Source organism: Nannospalax galili, unplaced genomic scaffold (genome assembly GCF_000622305.1).
Source record: "Nannospalax galili isolate Female #2095 unplaced genomic scaffold, S.galili_v1.0 scaffold30, whole genome shotgun sequence".
Lineage (NCBI taxonomy): Eukaryota > Metazoa > Chordata > Mammalia > Rodentia > Spalacidae > Nannospalax > Nannospalax galili.
This window is the reverse complement of record NW_008329127.1, coordinates 310,841-328,571: the sequence shown is the minus strand read 5'-3', so window position 1 is coordinate 328,571 and position 17,731 is coordinate 310,841. Positions and strand designations below refer to the sequence as shown.

At 41.7% G+C, this 17,731-nt stretch overlaps 1 protein-coding gene across 2 annotated transcripts in view; it reads left to right on the top strand.

The window, feature by feature from the left end:
• The window catches only part of Jarid2 (jumonji and AT-rich interaction domain containing 2), a 244,777-nt gene that overhangs the window by 192,227 nt on the left and 34,819 nt on the right, over positions 1 to 17,731 (top strand). For both annotated transcript variants that reach the window (XM_008831385.3, XM_008831393.2), the window contains one exon: positions 5,377 to 5,553. In XM_008831385.3, the coding sequence (XP_008829607.1) occupies positions 5,377 to 5,553 (177 nt within the window). The remainder of the gene's footprint in view (positions 1 to 5,376; positions 5,554 to 17,731) is intronic.

Here is a 17,731-nt window from a genome sequence, read left to right as displayed (position 1 = left end):
GAAGGGGACAAGGGATTGATCGCCTTATGGCAGCGGTCCCATATTTTTTTATGAGGAGCTACGTCTTTATGTGTGTGAATGAATGTGAAATGAAAGCGTGTGTGGAACAGTGCCCGACACACACCTCATTGGATTAATAGAGTAAATATTGCAATTACTGCTGCTTCTCCAGTTTCATAGTAGAATGGAGCTTTCTCCTTCCTCCAGCTCAGGAAATCAGTAGGTAACTATTCCTCAGTCTCTGCTACTTCCTTTTGAAGTTTTGCTATTTTAATGTGACACGATGTTAAGGACCGATGACTTTATTCTGTTTGTATATCCCAAAATTGAACCTGAGAAATGCAAACTCAGTTCCTCCCCTCCTCCATGTTAACTGGGTCCAGTGCCAGTCTGCCCTTTCTAGCTGAATGGCTTTGTACAGGAGGGACTCCACTTTAGGTTCTTTCCAAAACAGAGCAGAACTAGGTTTGGCTTATTACTAAGATTAAGAATTGGTTAAAGGAAAGAAGGCAACGGAAGGAAGGCACATCTGTGTATGTAATTCATGGAGAAGAATCCCACTTTATAGAAACTAAAGCACAAATTAGAGAATGCAAACTTTTGGATTAAGACAATTTCTGTTGTGGTTGTATCATACCACAGCTTGATTTTTGTCCAGATGAAAACATTTGGTTTGTACTTCAGTAAATATTGTGGAGACGTTGCCAGCTAATTTTGAAAAGTAATGAAATGCGGCTTTGGCAGAGCACAGATGCATTCCGTACTCCTGACTCCTCTTATCTGATCCAAAGCTCATTTTTTTTTAATACATTTGCTAATGTACTTTTGAATCATTGGGAGAGAAAATTGTGCCTATAATTTTAATAGAAGACTATTTATAGTCATCAAGTATGAACTGCCCACCCAAACCAAAACAGCAGCAACAAACCCCGCAATACTGTTACTCCTCCGTTTCATTGATTACTTCTTTAAAACAAGTGTTTGTGAAGGAGAGAGATGACATAATTCTGCGTGATTAGTTTGCACCTCTTGATAACTGATGTCATGAGGGTGACTTGTGTCTTAACATGGAGAGGCCACCCTGAAAATGGAAAAAGATGATTCAGATAGATTCATTGTGCCCTAAATCCATCTTGCTCCCACTGACATTACTGTGGCTTTGCAGCAGGTTAGGAAAGAATTAGGTCTTGTTCTCAAAGTGTTCCTGGTTCTGAACCACCTTTGTCTCAGATCTCTTTTTTTAGTATCCATTCTCTTTTTTCTTGAATGCTGGACTTTTCAGAGGACTGTCCCATCTAACATTTGGAGAAGTGAGGTTTCCTTAATAATCTGGATATGAAATTGACCTCAAAGAGCCAGGAGCTATACATTACAAAGTTGTGCAATGAACAATTTTATTTATTTACTTATTATTTTATTTTATTTTATTAATTTTTGGCCTTTTTGAGACAGGGTCTCCCTGTAGCTCCAGCTAGCTTGGAACTGGCCTGGAACTCACAGAGATCTGCTTACCTCTGCCTCCCGAGTGCTGGGACTAAAGGTGTATACCATCACACCCTGAGTATTGATCAAATTTTAAATACATTTTATTGACTTCTAAATTTTATGTCTCTTTGTTGACTTAGGAGTGATACAGTTCTAGAATACACCTACTTACCTTTTATATATTGAAGAATAGGAGATGATTCACCTCAGCAACAAATAATGTAGACACTTTATGCTTTGAGGGTTTGAACTCCATTTTCCTTCCTGTTCTTTTGTTTCTAGCAGATTCCTTCTCTGCCCTTTCAATAATCAGCTGGTACCTAGGTGAGAAAGAAATAACATGCTTTTCTCTAAGAAGGTGCTTTTTAGCTCTGCTTGAATATTTTAGATTGCTATTTAGCTATTTTCTAGGTATTACCCTATCCAGTTTTTTTGTTCTGTTTTTATTTTTTGGGGTGTGTGTGTGGCTTAATGTTTATGTATTTAGGTATGTATATGTGGTGTGTGTGTGTGTGTGTGTGTGTGTGTGTGTGTGTGTGTGTGTGTGTTTGAGGCAGGGCCTCCCTGTAGCCCCATCTAGCCTAGAACTCACTATGTAGACCAGCTGACCTTGAAGTCACAGAGATCCGCCTGCTTCTGCCTCCCTAGTGCTGGGATTAAAGGCAAGTGCCATGTGCCTGACCCTATCCAGTTATTGAACCTCAGTTCTTTTACTTTGGCTCTCCTCTTCCAGAAATCTGTCTGTTCTCCCTATGGATGGAGAACCCGCTCTTGCACCTTATTGTGTGCTGATGTTGTACCTTTAGATCTAGACCAGCATGCTAGGCATTGAGATAAAACCAGAATCATGATTTAGGTAGAAGATAGATTATTTTTGCCCCCAGAGTATGCACATGAAAAGAAATCATGTCTTTTGGTATCACTGGTTTGTTATATATATTGCTAGAAGATTTTGGTTTGAGAACATGATGCCCAGAAGTTCCTCTCTTGCCTGGCCTTCTCTTTCCTGTATTGCAGTTTTCTTTTCTTAGCTTAAGTTTTACCAGAGCCTCAATGCAAGTGCACGTTAATTCCCTGCTTGTGTCCATCCCATTCCCACATTTGTTCCATGTGCAGACCATTTCTTATTGTCCTATTCCCATGTTATTCTCAAATGACCTCCATTGCAGAACTTACTGCTTTCTCTTCTGAGGGGAGGGTGATAAGGTCTGGAGGCTCTCTGGCTGTCTCCCTGAATTCTTGAGGACCCCCGCCCCCTTCCTGATAATGCTCCCTCCATACTGAAAATGGGAGGTAGCTGTAGGAGGCACCTCAGAATCTCCACACGGACCTGCTGTTGTTATGTATGTGCTATATGCCATCTATTAAATGACTTATCAAAGTACTCATATTATCTGCTTGGTCTGCTGCTTGGTGGCATTTTGGAAGGTTCTGGAGACTTTGAGGGGCAAGACCTGACTGGAGGAAGCATGTCACTATGAGAATATCCTTGGGGCTTCTGTCTTGTCCTAGGCCCCTCCCTCCCTGCTTCCTACTACATGAGGTTAAGTAGCCTTTGCCACATTCTTCTGCCACCATGGTACTCTGTCTTAACCATGGGTCCAGAATCAACAGAACCAGGGACTGTGGCCTCAGGCCTAAAACTATAAGCCAGACTGACTGTCTTTCCTTCTTAAGTATTTATGGCAGGTATCTTGTCTCAGCAACAGAAAGTCTAATACAGCATCCATCTCTTTCATTTTACCCTGTAGCCAGGGCACCAAGGTGCAGTAAAGGAAGACTGTTAACTGTTCAGCATGGATATTTTGATCTGGAAGGACTGTAATACCTATTTACTTTATTTGACAAAAGAGGGAAGCTCAAATATCCCAAACTTTGAAGTATGGACATTCTTGCATGTTGGCCTGCAGCGTAATGCAAAATACCTGTGTATGCATGCCTGATGTGTAACAAATAAAGACAGTATGTAATGTGCACTGGAATGAGGTGGTTCTGTAGTAAAATAATTAGCTGTGGAGGCACCCTGTGCACAGGTGGGAATGGTAATTCCTGACTGAAAACCACTTGTTAAGAACTGGGAAGGATAGTGCCCTTAATCAGCATTGTCCTAATAATTACAGGACCATTTACAATGGGGGGAGGGGGGACTCCCGTGGACATGTGGCTATTTTCTTATTTCCTTTAAATTTTTTAAGATTCCTAGTTTCTTGACTATATCTTACTTCTTTTGTATGATAAAATGATTTTCCTGAAGTCAGTGTCAGGTTTAAGAACCTTTCTCTTGTTAAGAACCTGGTTTTGAATAGAATTGATTAACGAGGCAAAAGTAAAACAGGAATAGCTTTTGTCAGATCTCTGCAACTCTACCATCCACAGAGGATCTTTTGCAGCCTGTATCCTTTTAGTATTTTATTGCAAACTAAAATTATTTTTAAAAAATATCTTACTATTTTTATTTTTTACATGTATGAGTGTTATGCCTCCATGTAAGTAAGTACACCTGTGTCGTGCAATGCCTGCGGAGGACAGAAGAGGCTGTCGGATCCCCTGGAACTGAAGTTATGGACAGTTTTTAGTGGCCAAGTGGGTGCTAAGATTCAAACCCAGGTCTTCTGCAAGAAGAACCAGTGTTCTTAACTGCTGAGCCATCTCTCCAGCCCCTGCAAAATAAAATTATTTTTTATTGCTATTCTTCCCAAAGTTATTACCTATAACTTAAATTGGATTCCCTCTCCCTTCACCCCTCAAGAAAATCTGGGTTTCTTGTAGCCTAGGCTAGCTTCAAACTCAGACTCAGATAGCTGAGACTAACCTTGGACTTCTTCCTGATCCTCCTGCCTCTGCCTCCTCGAATTTACAAAGAAATATTTTTATTGACCTCAAATTTTTGCATATTAATTGTTGGTAGGAACAACTGCAAGCAAAGGAAGGGTGAAGAGGGGTGCCTGTTGGCTTTTGAGTACTCCCAAGCTATACAGGAACGTTTCTACACTATTGTAATGACATTTAAGACGTGTACCAGAATTGTGCAAAAGAAGAACTCTAACATTAATCAGTTGTTCTGGTGTTTGGTAATAACTGTCCCAGCAATATTTAATAGAGAGAAACATCTAAGGATATCATCTCTGGAATTTTTGGTAACCTCTGGAACCAAAGAATATACCAATATCTTGATTGTAAAGAAGAACTGTATAGTACTTCTCTGTAATCGGGCCGTCCTCTGGTGTTATAGCTCTGTCTTTAGTAAGAAACGGCAAATTCGAGCAAGGAGAGATTAAGATGTAAAAGGAGTGGGAGGAGTGGGTTCTTCTTTAAGATTGCTTTGTTTTTATAAACCCCATGCCTTTAGTGTTGCACAGTAATTTATTTCAATTACATCAGAGTAACTTGTCAATACTTCAGAGTTTAGGGGAACCTATGCCTGTCATTTACTATTAAGAATATAAGACAATGACCTTATGAAGTCAATATTCAATTTAGAGGGGGGCAGCTTCCTTCTCTCTGTCTTTTCTTTGATTTTTTAAAGTTGTAAGTTCAGTGCATAATGGAGACTAATCTTTTCTTCAGCAGTGTAGGTGTTTTCATTTCACTCATTTTCCTGTGTGGTTCATCCCTTGCTAGCATTTGTGGTTGTTTTTCCATGGGAACATTGCAGATGAGATATTTTAAATTTTAATTTATTATGTTTGGTGAATGGTATCATCCTTCTGCTGGGGAATTTTGCTTGAAATCTGTTAAAAGGATGCAGATGGAGTTGCACTTTCTGGGGAATATTTTAAAAATAAAAGCGGCAGCAAAGATGAATAGTTTTGTTTAAACCTCTCAGTTGATCTACTCCTTTTGGAAGGGATGATGTCAAGGTTGGTGTGTGATTTGCCTGTCTCATCCCAGGTTCTCCTGCGCTGCCCAACAGTATGGTCTATTTTGGAAGCTCTCAGGATGAGGAGGATGTCGAGGAGGAAGATGATGAGACAGAAGACGTCAAAACAGCCACCAACAACGCTTCATCTTCATGCCAGTCAACCCCCAGGAAGGGAAAAACCCACAAGCATGTTCACAACGGGCATGGTAGGTCCATCATTGAGGCTGTGTAAGGACAATAAAAGCCAAGCTTTGAGTGAGAGTTAGGCAATATTATCTGCTGAGAAGAAGGTATAGCTGGGTAGTAGCCAGATACCTTCTGGGTACTTCTTAAGTGCCAGACTCTTTATGAACAAAGAAATTATTAGAACAGCCCAGAGTATTATAGACATATACAGTAAGATGAGTATAGATGTTCTGTTGTAGAAACTGATAAATTCCATAGGAACTACAGGTGACAGGGGTCAGAAGAGGGAACATGTAAAATAGGGATCATCAATAAGATGTGCAAACTTTTATGATCAACTTTTCATTTTGATTTCAGCAGGTGGATATAGTGAAGAAAAAAGAATGCACATTTCTTAATATCTCCCACCCCCTTTCCTCTATTCCCCTACTCCATAGAGAAAGAAGGCAGCAGTCCAGGGACATGAGGTTGAGTATCTGAGATAGAGTACTCATCTGTGTAAACAACTAGCCAGAAAATTGCCTAGTGGTTTTTCAACCAGATAGGACTTGGAGTTATGCTTTGAAAAGGCTAAAGTGGCCTTGATGAAGAGGATTTTATAAAGGACTCGAGGATTGAATTACATTTAAGTGGCCAAAGGCACAGTATACATCTTTGAACATCCTTGAGAAACACTTTCGATGATACGGTTTTGTGTATCATAGAGGGAGGGTACTTAAAACTAGGTGGTCATTCAACAAGGCTTCTTGATACAATTCTGTGAGGCTTCTCCTGGTGTAATGTGTTGTAGAAATTTATTTTACAGTAAACTTGGCTTTAAATGAATGACACACTAAAATGGATACTTTATATAGAAGTTTATTCTTATCATGTCTTGCTCGCTGTACATGATTATATGCACCATGCACGCATATGGCTGGCAACATGGTATGTTAGTTGAATACAACATCACCACAAACAAGGCAATTGTGCTCAAGTGTCATGTTGGCTACCACACCATCAGTGATGGGAGTTTCTGAGTTCCATTATAATCTTATGGGTCCACTTTTACAATGGGACTCATTGTGGGCTAAAAGGAGGCTGTGCTGTGCTGTACACAGGTATCTGAGGAAGAGGAAATATGAAGAGGATGTGAAGGTAGCATGTCGAGAGGCCTTGTTAACTGACTGGAATTGCATGGTGCAGTGGAAAGGGAATAAGAAAAAGAGTGAAAGTGTTGAGAATGATAGCCTGGAGATGTAGTGGCTCTTTTTCTGTTGAGCTACTCCACTTGATGCACATTTGAACACACATTGTAAATTTAGGGCTTGGATAGGACACTGGAAGTAGAGAGGTCCTTTTTATAACTGGCGGAAAGTCAGTGCTGAGTTTAAGTGATTGAAATGCATCCCTAGGCTCCCGCTTACCTTTTTGGACTCTGAGAAGTAGATACTCAGAGAATGAAATGTGTGCCTAGCATTCATTTATTCTAACTAGGCATTGTCAGGCTTTCCTCTGTCAACTTAATACTCTTCATCACTTAGGGCTGTGCTTAGGTAGCATGTAGAAAAGGTTGAGGCTATGATCCCGTTTTAAGGACTTGCAGTTTAATTAGGGAGATGGGTCTAAGACAAAGTGGCACCTAAATTTAAACATTGATGAAAAAAGCATGTTACCTATAGCTATGATCATCAGAGAATCTTAAAATTTATTATCATTACTACTACTAGTACTGCTACTACTACTACTACTACTACTACTACTACTACTACTACACTGTGTGTGTATTTCTCTGTGTTTGTACTCACACACGTGTCACAGCATGGATGTGGAGGCCAGAGGACAACTCTGGATTTCTATCTTTCCTTCCATCTTTATGTGGTTCCCAGGAGATTGTACTAATGTCATCAGGCTCGCATCATCAGACAGTGAGTGCTTTGCCTGCTGAGCCATCTTGTTGGCACCATCAGGGAATCTTGATGATTAAGAGAGCTGCCTTTGAGTTGGCATTCAAATTCAAGTGTATGGATGGATTTTGAAGGGAAGAAAAGAGTGTGGTGGAGCATTCCCTACTTATGGGATGGTAGTATGTTGTCCTACCAACATGGCAGATATACTTGTGAGGGAAAGTGTAATTGTGGCTGAGAGTGTGCTTTGGAAGCCTGAAAGGTCTGGTGGAAATTGGTTTTATATGCCCTGCTAGGCAAGAGGAAGAAGTCTAATAGAGAGCTCTAATAGGGAGCTGTTGGCAGCAGAGATTGGTTTTAAATAAGAAGAAAAATGATTAGAGTTGGAGGAATCTACCTAGGAAAGAGCTGGGTAAGAAACTGAGCTTAGGAACTTTGCAGCAGTTACAGCTCTTTGCACAGACCTGAAGAAGAGACAGTAGGATTGCGGGGGGTTTGATTTAGGGGATGTTAAGGGCTTTAAGATTCTTTTTTTTTTTTTTTTTTGGTCTTTTTGAGACAGGGTCTCCCTGTAGCCCCAGCTGTCCTAGAACTCATTATGTAGACCAGGCTGGCCTTGAACTCACAAAGATCCGCCTGCCTCTGCCTTCCAAGTGCTGGGATTAAAGGCGTGCGCCACCACACCTGGCAAGATTCATTTTTATTTTTAATGATTTGTATGTGTGAGTGCAGGTGCCCTTGGATGTCCATTGGATCCTTTTGGAACTGGAATTACAATTGTGAGCCACCCAAAATTAGTGGTGAGAATTAAATTCAGGTCATCTGGAAGAGCAGTATGTGCTCTGAACTACTGAACCATCTCCCTAGCCCTGAGTTCATAGCTTTATTACCTGGTGAAAGACACTAGAGCTATGGAGAGCAACCCCGTCATGTTGGAGCTGCCTCACCATGGATGAGCTTTCTGAGATACTATGAAAAGAGACTCACAAGGATTTACCTTTTCTATTTTGTGAAAGAATGTAATGTAAAGTTTTTTTGTTTTTTGTTTTTATCAGTGGAGAGTAAATACTTATGAACAAAATGTGAAATCATGCTTATTTTCTGTTCTTTTCAGTATATCCATATAATAGAACTGTATTTTGTAAATATTCTGTCTTACTGGCCAATTGGTTTCCTTAAGATACATTGCTTTTCACCCTCTTGTGATAGGACAGTGAGTCATCTGTGCTCAAGATGGGTTAAATCAATCCTGTGTGTACTTGGTTACTTGTCATTGGGTCTTCATTTCCTTTCACTAGTGTTACAGAGTTCAGGACCACCAGGAACAACTACCCAGACTCAGAAAGTTCCAAATCAGCTGAATTAAGCTTTTATATTTTTATTAGAAATTTAAAGAAAAATCCTCAGAAGGACAGGCAAGCTGGTCATCTTGGCAGCTGCCTTGAGGAGGAGAATGGAGGGGAGAAGGAAAGAAAGGCATAAAGCCATGCAGGTTTATAGCCTGCATGGAGGTCAATCATGTGGCTGGTTGGTTGGCAGCCACATGGCTGGGAGATAGAAGCTTCAGAGAAAGTAAAGAGATATAAGATGCTAGGGACAGCCCAACACCTTAAAGAAAGCATGTTTAGAAAGGAGAGCCGTGAAGAAGAAAAGGAGAAATTACGCTTCCCTGAATTCTTCAAGGAAGTGGACAAACTCAACGGACTACAAGGCTGTAGCTAGTTGGAAGTTCTACTTTAGTAGGTGGGATTCCAGGCAGGAAAAACTTGCTGTCTCATTAACACACTGGGTATTCCCATCTATTTAGTATAACCCACCTTCCTAGGGGTGGTTCTATGACTAGATGATTGACCAGTTAAACTTGCACAAAATAGAGGGGTTTAGGGTATTATACTAGCTTACTTGAATTTACTGATGAGACAGGGTTCACCTAGGTGAGTCTCCCCTAGATTCAGTCCTAGTATTAGCTAAGCACCAACTTTTATGTACATGCATCTTCAGTTGTTTTTTCATGCAAGCCTTAGGGTGAAAGCATGCTAGGGCAGTGAGGATCAGCAGCACCCTGAGGTGTGTATGATGGGGTTGAGGGTGAAGGAGCTGGCTTTCTTACCTAAGGAACAATGATAACCATTCTGACTTGACTATTGTCATTAGGGTCAAGGAAAGGGTATCCCTCTGTCTTCATCTATAGAGACACAGACATTCTGTGATTCTCAACATTTGATATTGGAATGAACATACTATGGTGATTTTCTTTGGGGGGGTTTCTTACTAATGCAAACGTTTTAGTAAACACTGGGCTCTTTTTATGTACTAATGAATTTTGGTGTCTTGTTGGTTCAGTCCCCCTTTAAAAAAAGTTCTATGTGTGAGTGTTTTGCCTGCCTGCATGCATGTATGTGCACTATATACATGTAGTGCCCACAGAGACCAGAAGAGAGCTTTGGATGCCTTGAACTGCAGTTGTGGGTGGTTGTTTGTTGCCCTATGAGTGCTGGGAATGGAGTGTTGGTCCCCTGAAAATGCAGCAATTGCTCTTAACCACTGAGCCTTCTCTCTTGCCCTACCTGTTCAGTTTCTGTGAATGTTTTTGTCATCATATATTAACCAGGATCTGTGTGTGTGTGTGTGTGTGTGTGTGTGTGTGTCTGTCTGTCTGTCTGTCTGTCTGTCTGTGTCTGTGTCTGTGTGTTGGGAGTGCAATTCTTGAGCTTCTAATTAGCTTTGTGTTGGTCAGGCATTTATATAACTTATCTAATTCTTCGTTTTCTCTTCTGTGACTCTAGCAGGGTGGGGTGGCTTAGCATTTATTTGTCTCTTCATTGAGTTACTTTCATCTCAGCATAAAAAAATAACTGAGGGTGTCTCATGTACCACAGAAGTACCACTCAGATGTATGAGCCTGGATGATGGCCGTTGCCTGTGTTGAAGGGAAATCACTTTTGCAAGATCATTTGTTCAAGTGGATCAAAGTTCATGATTAGAAGTCTGTCCTTATAACCCACCATTTTTGTTTTTGTTTTTGTCTATTTATTTATAGATAGGGTCTCCCTGTAGTCTCAACTGACCTGGAACTCAGACAGGCTATAGACCAGGCTGGCCTTGATCTCACAGAGATCTGCATGCCTCTGCCTCCCGAGTGCTGGGATTAAAAGTGTATACCAACACAACTTGCTGTCATTCTTGTTTCTAAACAGTATATTTTTCTTTTTTTTCCTCTCTTTTCTTTTCGTCTTTGTGTGTGTGTGTGTGTGTGTGTATGTGTTATTTTAAACAAAGTCTCCCTGTAGTCCCACCTGGCCTGGAACTCACTATGTGTAGACCAGGCTGACCTTGAACCCGTGGAGGTCCACCTCCTTCTCCCTCCTTCCGTCCTTCTGTGGGATTTAACCCAAGGCCTCATGTGTGCTAGGCAAGCACCAGGCCACTGAGCTTTATCCTCAGTTCTCTTTTCATTTAGATTTGCTCTCAATCAGTCCTTGAGCTTGTGATCCTCCTGATTCAGTCTTCCAAAGTGGCTGGGGTTATGGGCCTGTGTCACCAAGCGTAGTTCTTTTTAAGTCTCTTATAAACATTGGAAGATGAGTATGCTGTTGGCTAGTCTTATTTTCTTTTAATCTTTTTGAGACAGGGTTTCCCTGCAGCCCCAACTGGCCTGGAACTCACTTTATCGACCAGGCTGGTCTTGAACTTACAGAGATCCACCTGCCTCTGCCTCCTGAGTGCTGGGATTAAAGGAGTGTGCCACCATACCTGGCTGCTGTTGACTACTCTAATCAAAATGTGAGTCCCTGTGATGGTTGATCTTGTCAACTTGGTTCAACTCAGAAGCACCTAGATTAGTAAAGCAGTCCTTTGGATGTTTCTGTGAGGGCTTTTCCAGTGATGATCCTACCCTGAATGTAAGCAGCCCCACTCATAGTCTTGATGGCCGGATTGAATAAAGGGAAAAAAAGGAGAATGCCAGCTCCAGGCACCATAATGTGAGCTGCTCTGTTCCCTACAACTCTGAAACCAGGAACCAGGGTAAATCTTTCTTCCTTTAATTTATGCTGGACATCCCTTGGAACCAAATCATTTTTACAAGAAGCCTTTGAGTGGCTAACCTTACGTCAGTGAGAATTCTGTTTTCACATTTTAAAAAATTTATTTATTTTGGGGCTAGAGAGATGGCTAAGCACTTACTGTTCTTGCCGAGGACCCGAATTAAATTTCCAGCACCCACATGGTAGCTAACAACCATTCATAACTCCAGTTCTAGGGGATCCAACACTGCCTTCTGATCTCCTTGGACATTGCATGACACAGGTGCACTTACACACATGGCAGGCAGTGCACTCATATACATAAAATAAAAATAATAAATAAAATATTTAAAAATTTTATTTTTTGTGTGTTTTGCTTGCATGTCAGTGCACCCATATTACACAATTCCTGCAGATGCCAGAAGATGGCATCAGTCCTTGGAACTAGAGTTAGGGCAGTTGTTAGCCACTGTGTGGGTATTGGGAACCAAATCTGGGTCCTCTGCAACAGCAGCCAGTGCTCTTCTCTGCAGAGCCATCTCTCCAGCCTGTATTTTCACATTTTATAAATGCATATGAAATGTTGGCAAATACTCCTCATGACAGTTTGTCTTTCCTTGTCATCTTGATTGAAGTTCTTATTAAATTCTGAGGAAAAGTCCCAAGAGATTCTTTGTAATAGAATCTGTTTGAGTACCCATTAGTTATTGGGGGGGGGGTACTTACTAAGGTGTAATCTACAACAACATGGTAGAGATTCCTACATAGAATTCACTTGCAATAGAAAATGTTCTGTAGGAAATACAGAAGATATCTAGTTTGGCATGGGATTAGGCTAGTGGATTCTTTAGGAACTGGCTAGATGGTTGATTGTACATAGCAATAAAAATGCAATACCTCAGGCTAACTCAGGGCCTTGAGCCTGGTCTGCTTCTGGTAGTTTTATTGCATCCAACGGCCTGCATGTGCAAGCTCTGAGACAATAAACCTTAAAAGTTCAGAGTTTGCTCCCTTTTAAAGGTTTCAGGCCATGAACAGTTGGCCCTAGAGCCTTTGGGTCAGGCAGCATACTATGGCAGAGGAAGGTGCACACTGCATGCCAGCTCAGAGGCAGAGGAGAAAGAGGAGTGGTCAGAGTCCCAGTATCCCCTTCAGGGCCACATATCCAGTGAGGGACCCAACATCTTTCTACTTGGCCACCTCTTAATGATTCCTTCATCTCCCAAAAGAACTGAAACCAAGCCTTTAAAACATGAACTTTTGGGGGCGAGAGAGATGGCTCAGTGATTAAAAGCACTGACTGCTCTTACAGAGGACTGGACTTCAGTTCCCAGCACCTATACGGTGGCTAACAATCTTCTGTAACTCCAGTTTCAGGAGATACAGTGCCCTCTTCTGGCCTCTGCAGATATTATACAACATGGCACACAAGCAGACAGAACCCTCATATATATAAAATAAATGAAACTCAAAAAATATGGACTGGGGAGGAGCATCTCATATTAAATATGGCAAAGCCTGAGGTTTGGTGTGCCGTGAGAAAGATGTTCGTGACTATTGGAGTTCAAAGGTGGTCCTTCTCAGCTTCAGGAAAATGTTCTTTTCTGAAAGCACCTACAGAACTTTCGATTTGATTAGATTCACATGACACCAATTTCTGATTGCATCCCAGTCAACACTGGGGCTGCTCTCCTTGGTATCCCAGTCATGGAGTCGGCACTTGGATCTGTCACTCCGCAGAGTCAGCCAAAGGCCTTGAAAGTGTTACAGTCCACATCTAACCGAGCTACTGTGTTATGTCCTTCAAGACTTTGACGTTGTCTGTCACTTCAGATTGTTCTTGGTGAATTCAAAGGGGATAATGCTTTGGGTTAGACTATGTCCTCAAGGTTCCTAAACAGGGAAGATTCAATATAATTTGTAGGTAAGAAGGGTGCTTTTTTCTTTTCCCATGCCCCTGTTTCATCCCTTCATTTTCCAGAAATTAAAATGTAGCCTTTGGATGGTCTCCATTTCCTTGGATCTCTCTCTGCCTATGGTGTGAATGTGTGGGCTCAGCTAGGTTTCCTGCTCTGAGTGTGAGTGCATTTTCTGTGTGGCCAGGCAGCACCTCAGAACTGTTGGCTCTTTTGTAAGAGATAAATTGGGGCAAACGTATTGCTTTTTCATGCTTCTTTATTGTTTCTCTTGTCAGATTTGTACTTTGTTCTCTTTTATATGGTGGCAGTGTTGACACATGCCAGGAAACCCAGCAGCACCCGTGTCCTCTCCAGAGGGGTCACCCCCACCAGAATGCAGGGAGATAAAACACACAGAGAACAGTGTAGCAAATGGATTATTTCATGATTGAAATTTCAAGAAAGAACTGTTTTATTTTTACTGTATTGAAGATTCCAGAGCCCCAGCTGGCAATGGTGTATCTGGTTTTACGTTCTCTTCAAACTGAACAGGAGATAGCTCAGGGCATGGTGTCATGACACCTGGCCTCCTAAGAAGTAGCAGGACAATGTAGCCCTTCTGTGACAGCATCTTGTACTGTCTCCTTGGGCCTGTGTGACAACATTCTTGGATTAGGAGTCTGGGCCCTAATGTCTCCTGTAAGATTCAGACTTCCCCTGACAGAAGCTTAGTTCTGTAAACCATACATAGGGCATCCCAGTGGAAAGGGGTTTGCAGGCTAAGATACACAGTCTAAAATGACTAGACAGCACTCCAGAACTTTTAACCTTGGGTTACAATAACAATGCCTCTAGCCACTTCCATTTCAGTACTCCTCCATTTCCAAGCTAGTCTTTAAAGTTTTTTTTTTTTTAATTCATTTATTTTTATTTTATGTGTATGAGAGTTTTGCCTACACGTATGGAAGTGTACTAAGGTCGCACTGTGCCCACAGAGATCAGAAGAGGGCATCAGATCCCCTGGAACTAGAGATGCTGACAGTTATTAGTCGCCATGTGGGTGCTAGGAACTGAACCAGTGGTCTTAGCCACTGAGCTGTCTCTCTCTGGAAAAGACCTGGGTTTGGTTCCCATCACTCACATGGCAGCTAACAACCATCAGTACCTCCAGTTCCAGGGATCTGATGCCCTTTTCTGACCTCTGTATGTACTGCACGAAATGGGTACACTTACATTCATGAAGGCTTAACACTCATACACATAAAATAGAAATAATAAATAAAATATTTTTAAAAATGAAATATTCTTACGTAGACTGAGCCTCAGATAATGCCAGCAATAGAGCCTCCCAGTAAATTACGATACGAAAAAAATAACAGTCAAAACACTGCTTCATGTGTATTTATAATACTAGTTGATATTTGAAGTACTTTAGTTTTTGAAAAGGGTTCATAACTTTTTTGTCCTCCGCTCCCCCAGGAGTAAGTAGATAAGGTGGGATTGATTATTAAATGAGTTTGGAATGAATCTGGCTTTGACATTTCAGTATTGTCACTGTGGCAAGCCCTTTGTTACCTTCTGCAGAAGAGAACTTGGTGAAATTTCATTGGTTAAATCAGTCACATTGTGTTTTTTTCACTTAGGAAAATTGGAAGGACTGGGAGAAAGATTATTGTTCCTTTTTGTGCACATCTTTTTCTGAAGAGGCATATTTCTCAGAAGCCTTTTTAAACAACACGTCATTCAACTCCCAGCTGGAATGATTTAATTGCTTTTGGATTCACACTGGGGGCATTTTGTGTAAGGACCAAAAAGCAATCATTTGGACAAGTTTACTGCGTTCATGCTCTGTGGTTGCCTTCGAGGTGCCATGAGCCTCCTCTGCCTAGAGTGGTGGAAGGGGTTGTAGAGCAGGATCAGGGTCTCACTTAGCAGATGAATGCTGCTTCTCCAGTTAAGTGTCCATGGGGTATCCTCTTCACCTCCTTCTAACCTATGGCAGTTTCATCTTTCCTTTTGAGGTAAATGATTTTCAGTAGAGTTGGAATCTAGGATGGGAGTTTATCCTTGAAGAGCAGTAGTGCTTGTAGAATCGTCTGCCAACACATTTGAGGTACTGTTTCTTACAGGCCACTTGGTGTAATAATGAGACTACAGTTTAGAAGCCAACCCACTTAGGAAGCTGCATCCTCTGACCACATTTTGATGCTGCAGATTTCTTTTCTTTAAAAGACATGCCATGGGGGCTGGAGAGATGGCTCAGCGGTTAAGAACACTGGTTGTTCTTGCAGAAGACCCGGGTTCGAATCCCAGCACCCACATGGTAACACCCACACCCCAGCACCCATATGGTAGCATCCAGTTCCAGGGGATCCGATGGCCTTTTCTGTCCTCTGTGGGCATTGCATGACATGGGTGCACTTACCTACATGCAGGCAATACACGCATACACATAAAATAAAAATAATAAAATATTAAAAAAAAAAAAAAGACATGCCATGCGGACCATTTCCCTGGGTGCTTGGCTAGTTGAATATGCCGTATTGGCCATTATCAGTTAGCTTATGTGAATGAAAAAATCTGGAAGCCTAGAATAACCTTAGAATTGCTAAGAGAGTCCTAGAAAGTTCATGTGTCTCAAATGTCCAGCACACATTGAGGATTGAGAGTCAGCTGGCATTGTTGAATGTGAGTTGTCTTAATGGTAGAAGGTCTCCAGGAATTCCTATCAACTTAGCTGTCTGATCCCAGTTGCTTATTATTCTAAAGTATTTGTTCTGTTGAATTTTTTATTTTTTCTTTCTTTCTTTTTTGAGAGATAGGTTCTCACTCTGTAATTAGCCTGGAACTGGATATATAGACTAGGCTGGCCCCTAACTCCATCTGTGAGGCCTGTGTGCTGGAATTAAAGGCATGGACTACTGTCCACTGTGCCCAGTCCCATCCAGCTTCTTAAAGAAGCATATTACACACCCAGGCCCGCTGGCCAGGGCCCCACAGGTTTAGCATGGGCTCTGTTCTATGACAGTCAGTGAAGAGGCATGCCTGGGGGTATATTTGAAGCTCCTGACTCCGATACCTTCTTCTAGCTGGTGTCCTAGTCAAATATTGATTCAAAGAACTGTTAGGGTTGTGGGAGAATAGGGGTTGGGGTTTGACCCACTGGGGTTTGAGACTTCTCTTGGGGTAGAGAAAACTTTTTAAACCTTGCATTGTGTTGATGGTTCCAGATCTCTGGGCACATGGTAAAGTCCATTGAACCGTGCTCTTTGAATGAGTGAGTTACATGATGTGTGACTTGTAGTTTTTAAAGACGAGGAAAAACATCTGAGATTAAAGGAGGTGAAAAGCAGTACCTGGCACTTGGTGCCTTCTTAACAAGTGGAAGGTGGCTGCTGTTCTGCTCTGGTCTCATGCCTTGGGCTCATCCAAATGAATCTAGCTAGAACATCCCTCATAGTTCTAGCCACACTGAATTTTATTTTCTGAAACTAGTAATTTTGCTCAGTGTACCTGGCTTGGGTATACACATTATATACACTTGTTGATGTTTACCAAACTGCTCAGTATTGAATACTCTCAGCCCTATCTTAAGGAGAATCTTCAGCTGTTCCACAAATTTTATAGTTCTCTGACACATACAGAATTTAAAAAATATGTATGTTTTATTTTTTATGTGTATGAATGTATTTCCTGCATGTATGTAAGTGTATCCATATCATACATTGCCTGTGGAGGTCAGAAGAAGGTGTGGTCCCCTGGAACTGGAGTTATGGATGGTTGTTAGCTACCATATAGGTGCTGGGAATGAACCTGAGTCCACTGCAAGAGCAGCCATTGCTCTTAATTGCTGAACCAGCTTTCCAGCCCCTCTTCAGACTTTTTGAAAGTCATTTCTTAACCTGGATGAAGGCTGGGTGGAAGTATGAGAGACTAATAGAATTGTGAGTTCAAGGTATTGATTTGTGCAGCCTTGAAGACAGTCCTTAGTACAAGCTAATTTTCTGTCTTTTTTGCATTCTGTTTCTGCCACATCCATTTATGACAGGGCCAGGACTCCAGTGGGTCAAGGCAGATACTGTGTAAGGCAGCCATGTGCAGCTGCACACAGTCTGCAGTCTGCTTTGCCGACCCATCCACCATAGCCCAACCATCAGAAGCTGTGAGGAGATTACCAGTGTGAAGCCAAGGTGTATGCAGGTCATGTTCTGCCTCCTACTACTGCAGAAGCTTTTCTAGCCCCTCTAGGCATCGAGTAAAGCCAATTGAGTAAAGTACGTTAGCACACACTAGTTTCAGAAGTTAGCCATGTGTCATGGCTGGCCACAGTAGTCTAGAAAGCTGAAGTTGCCCTGGCCCACAAGCAGCCTGGCACAGGGAATCTCTGTA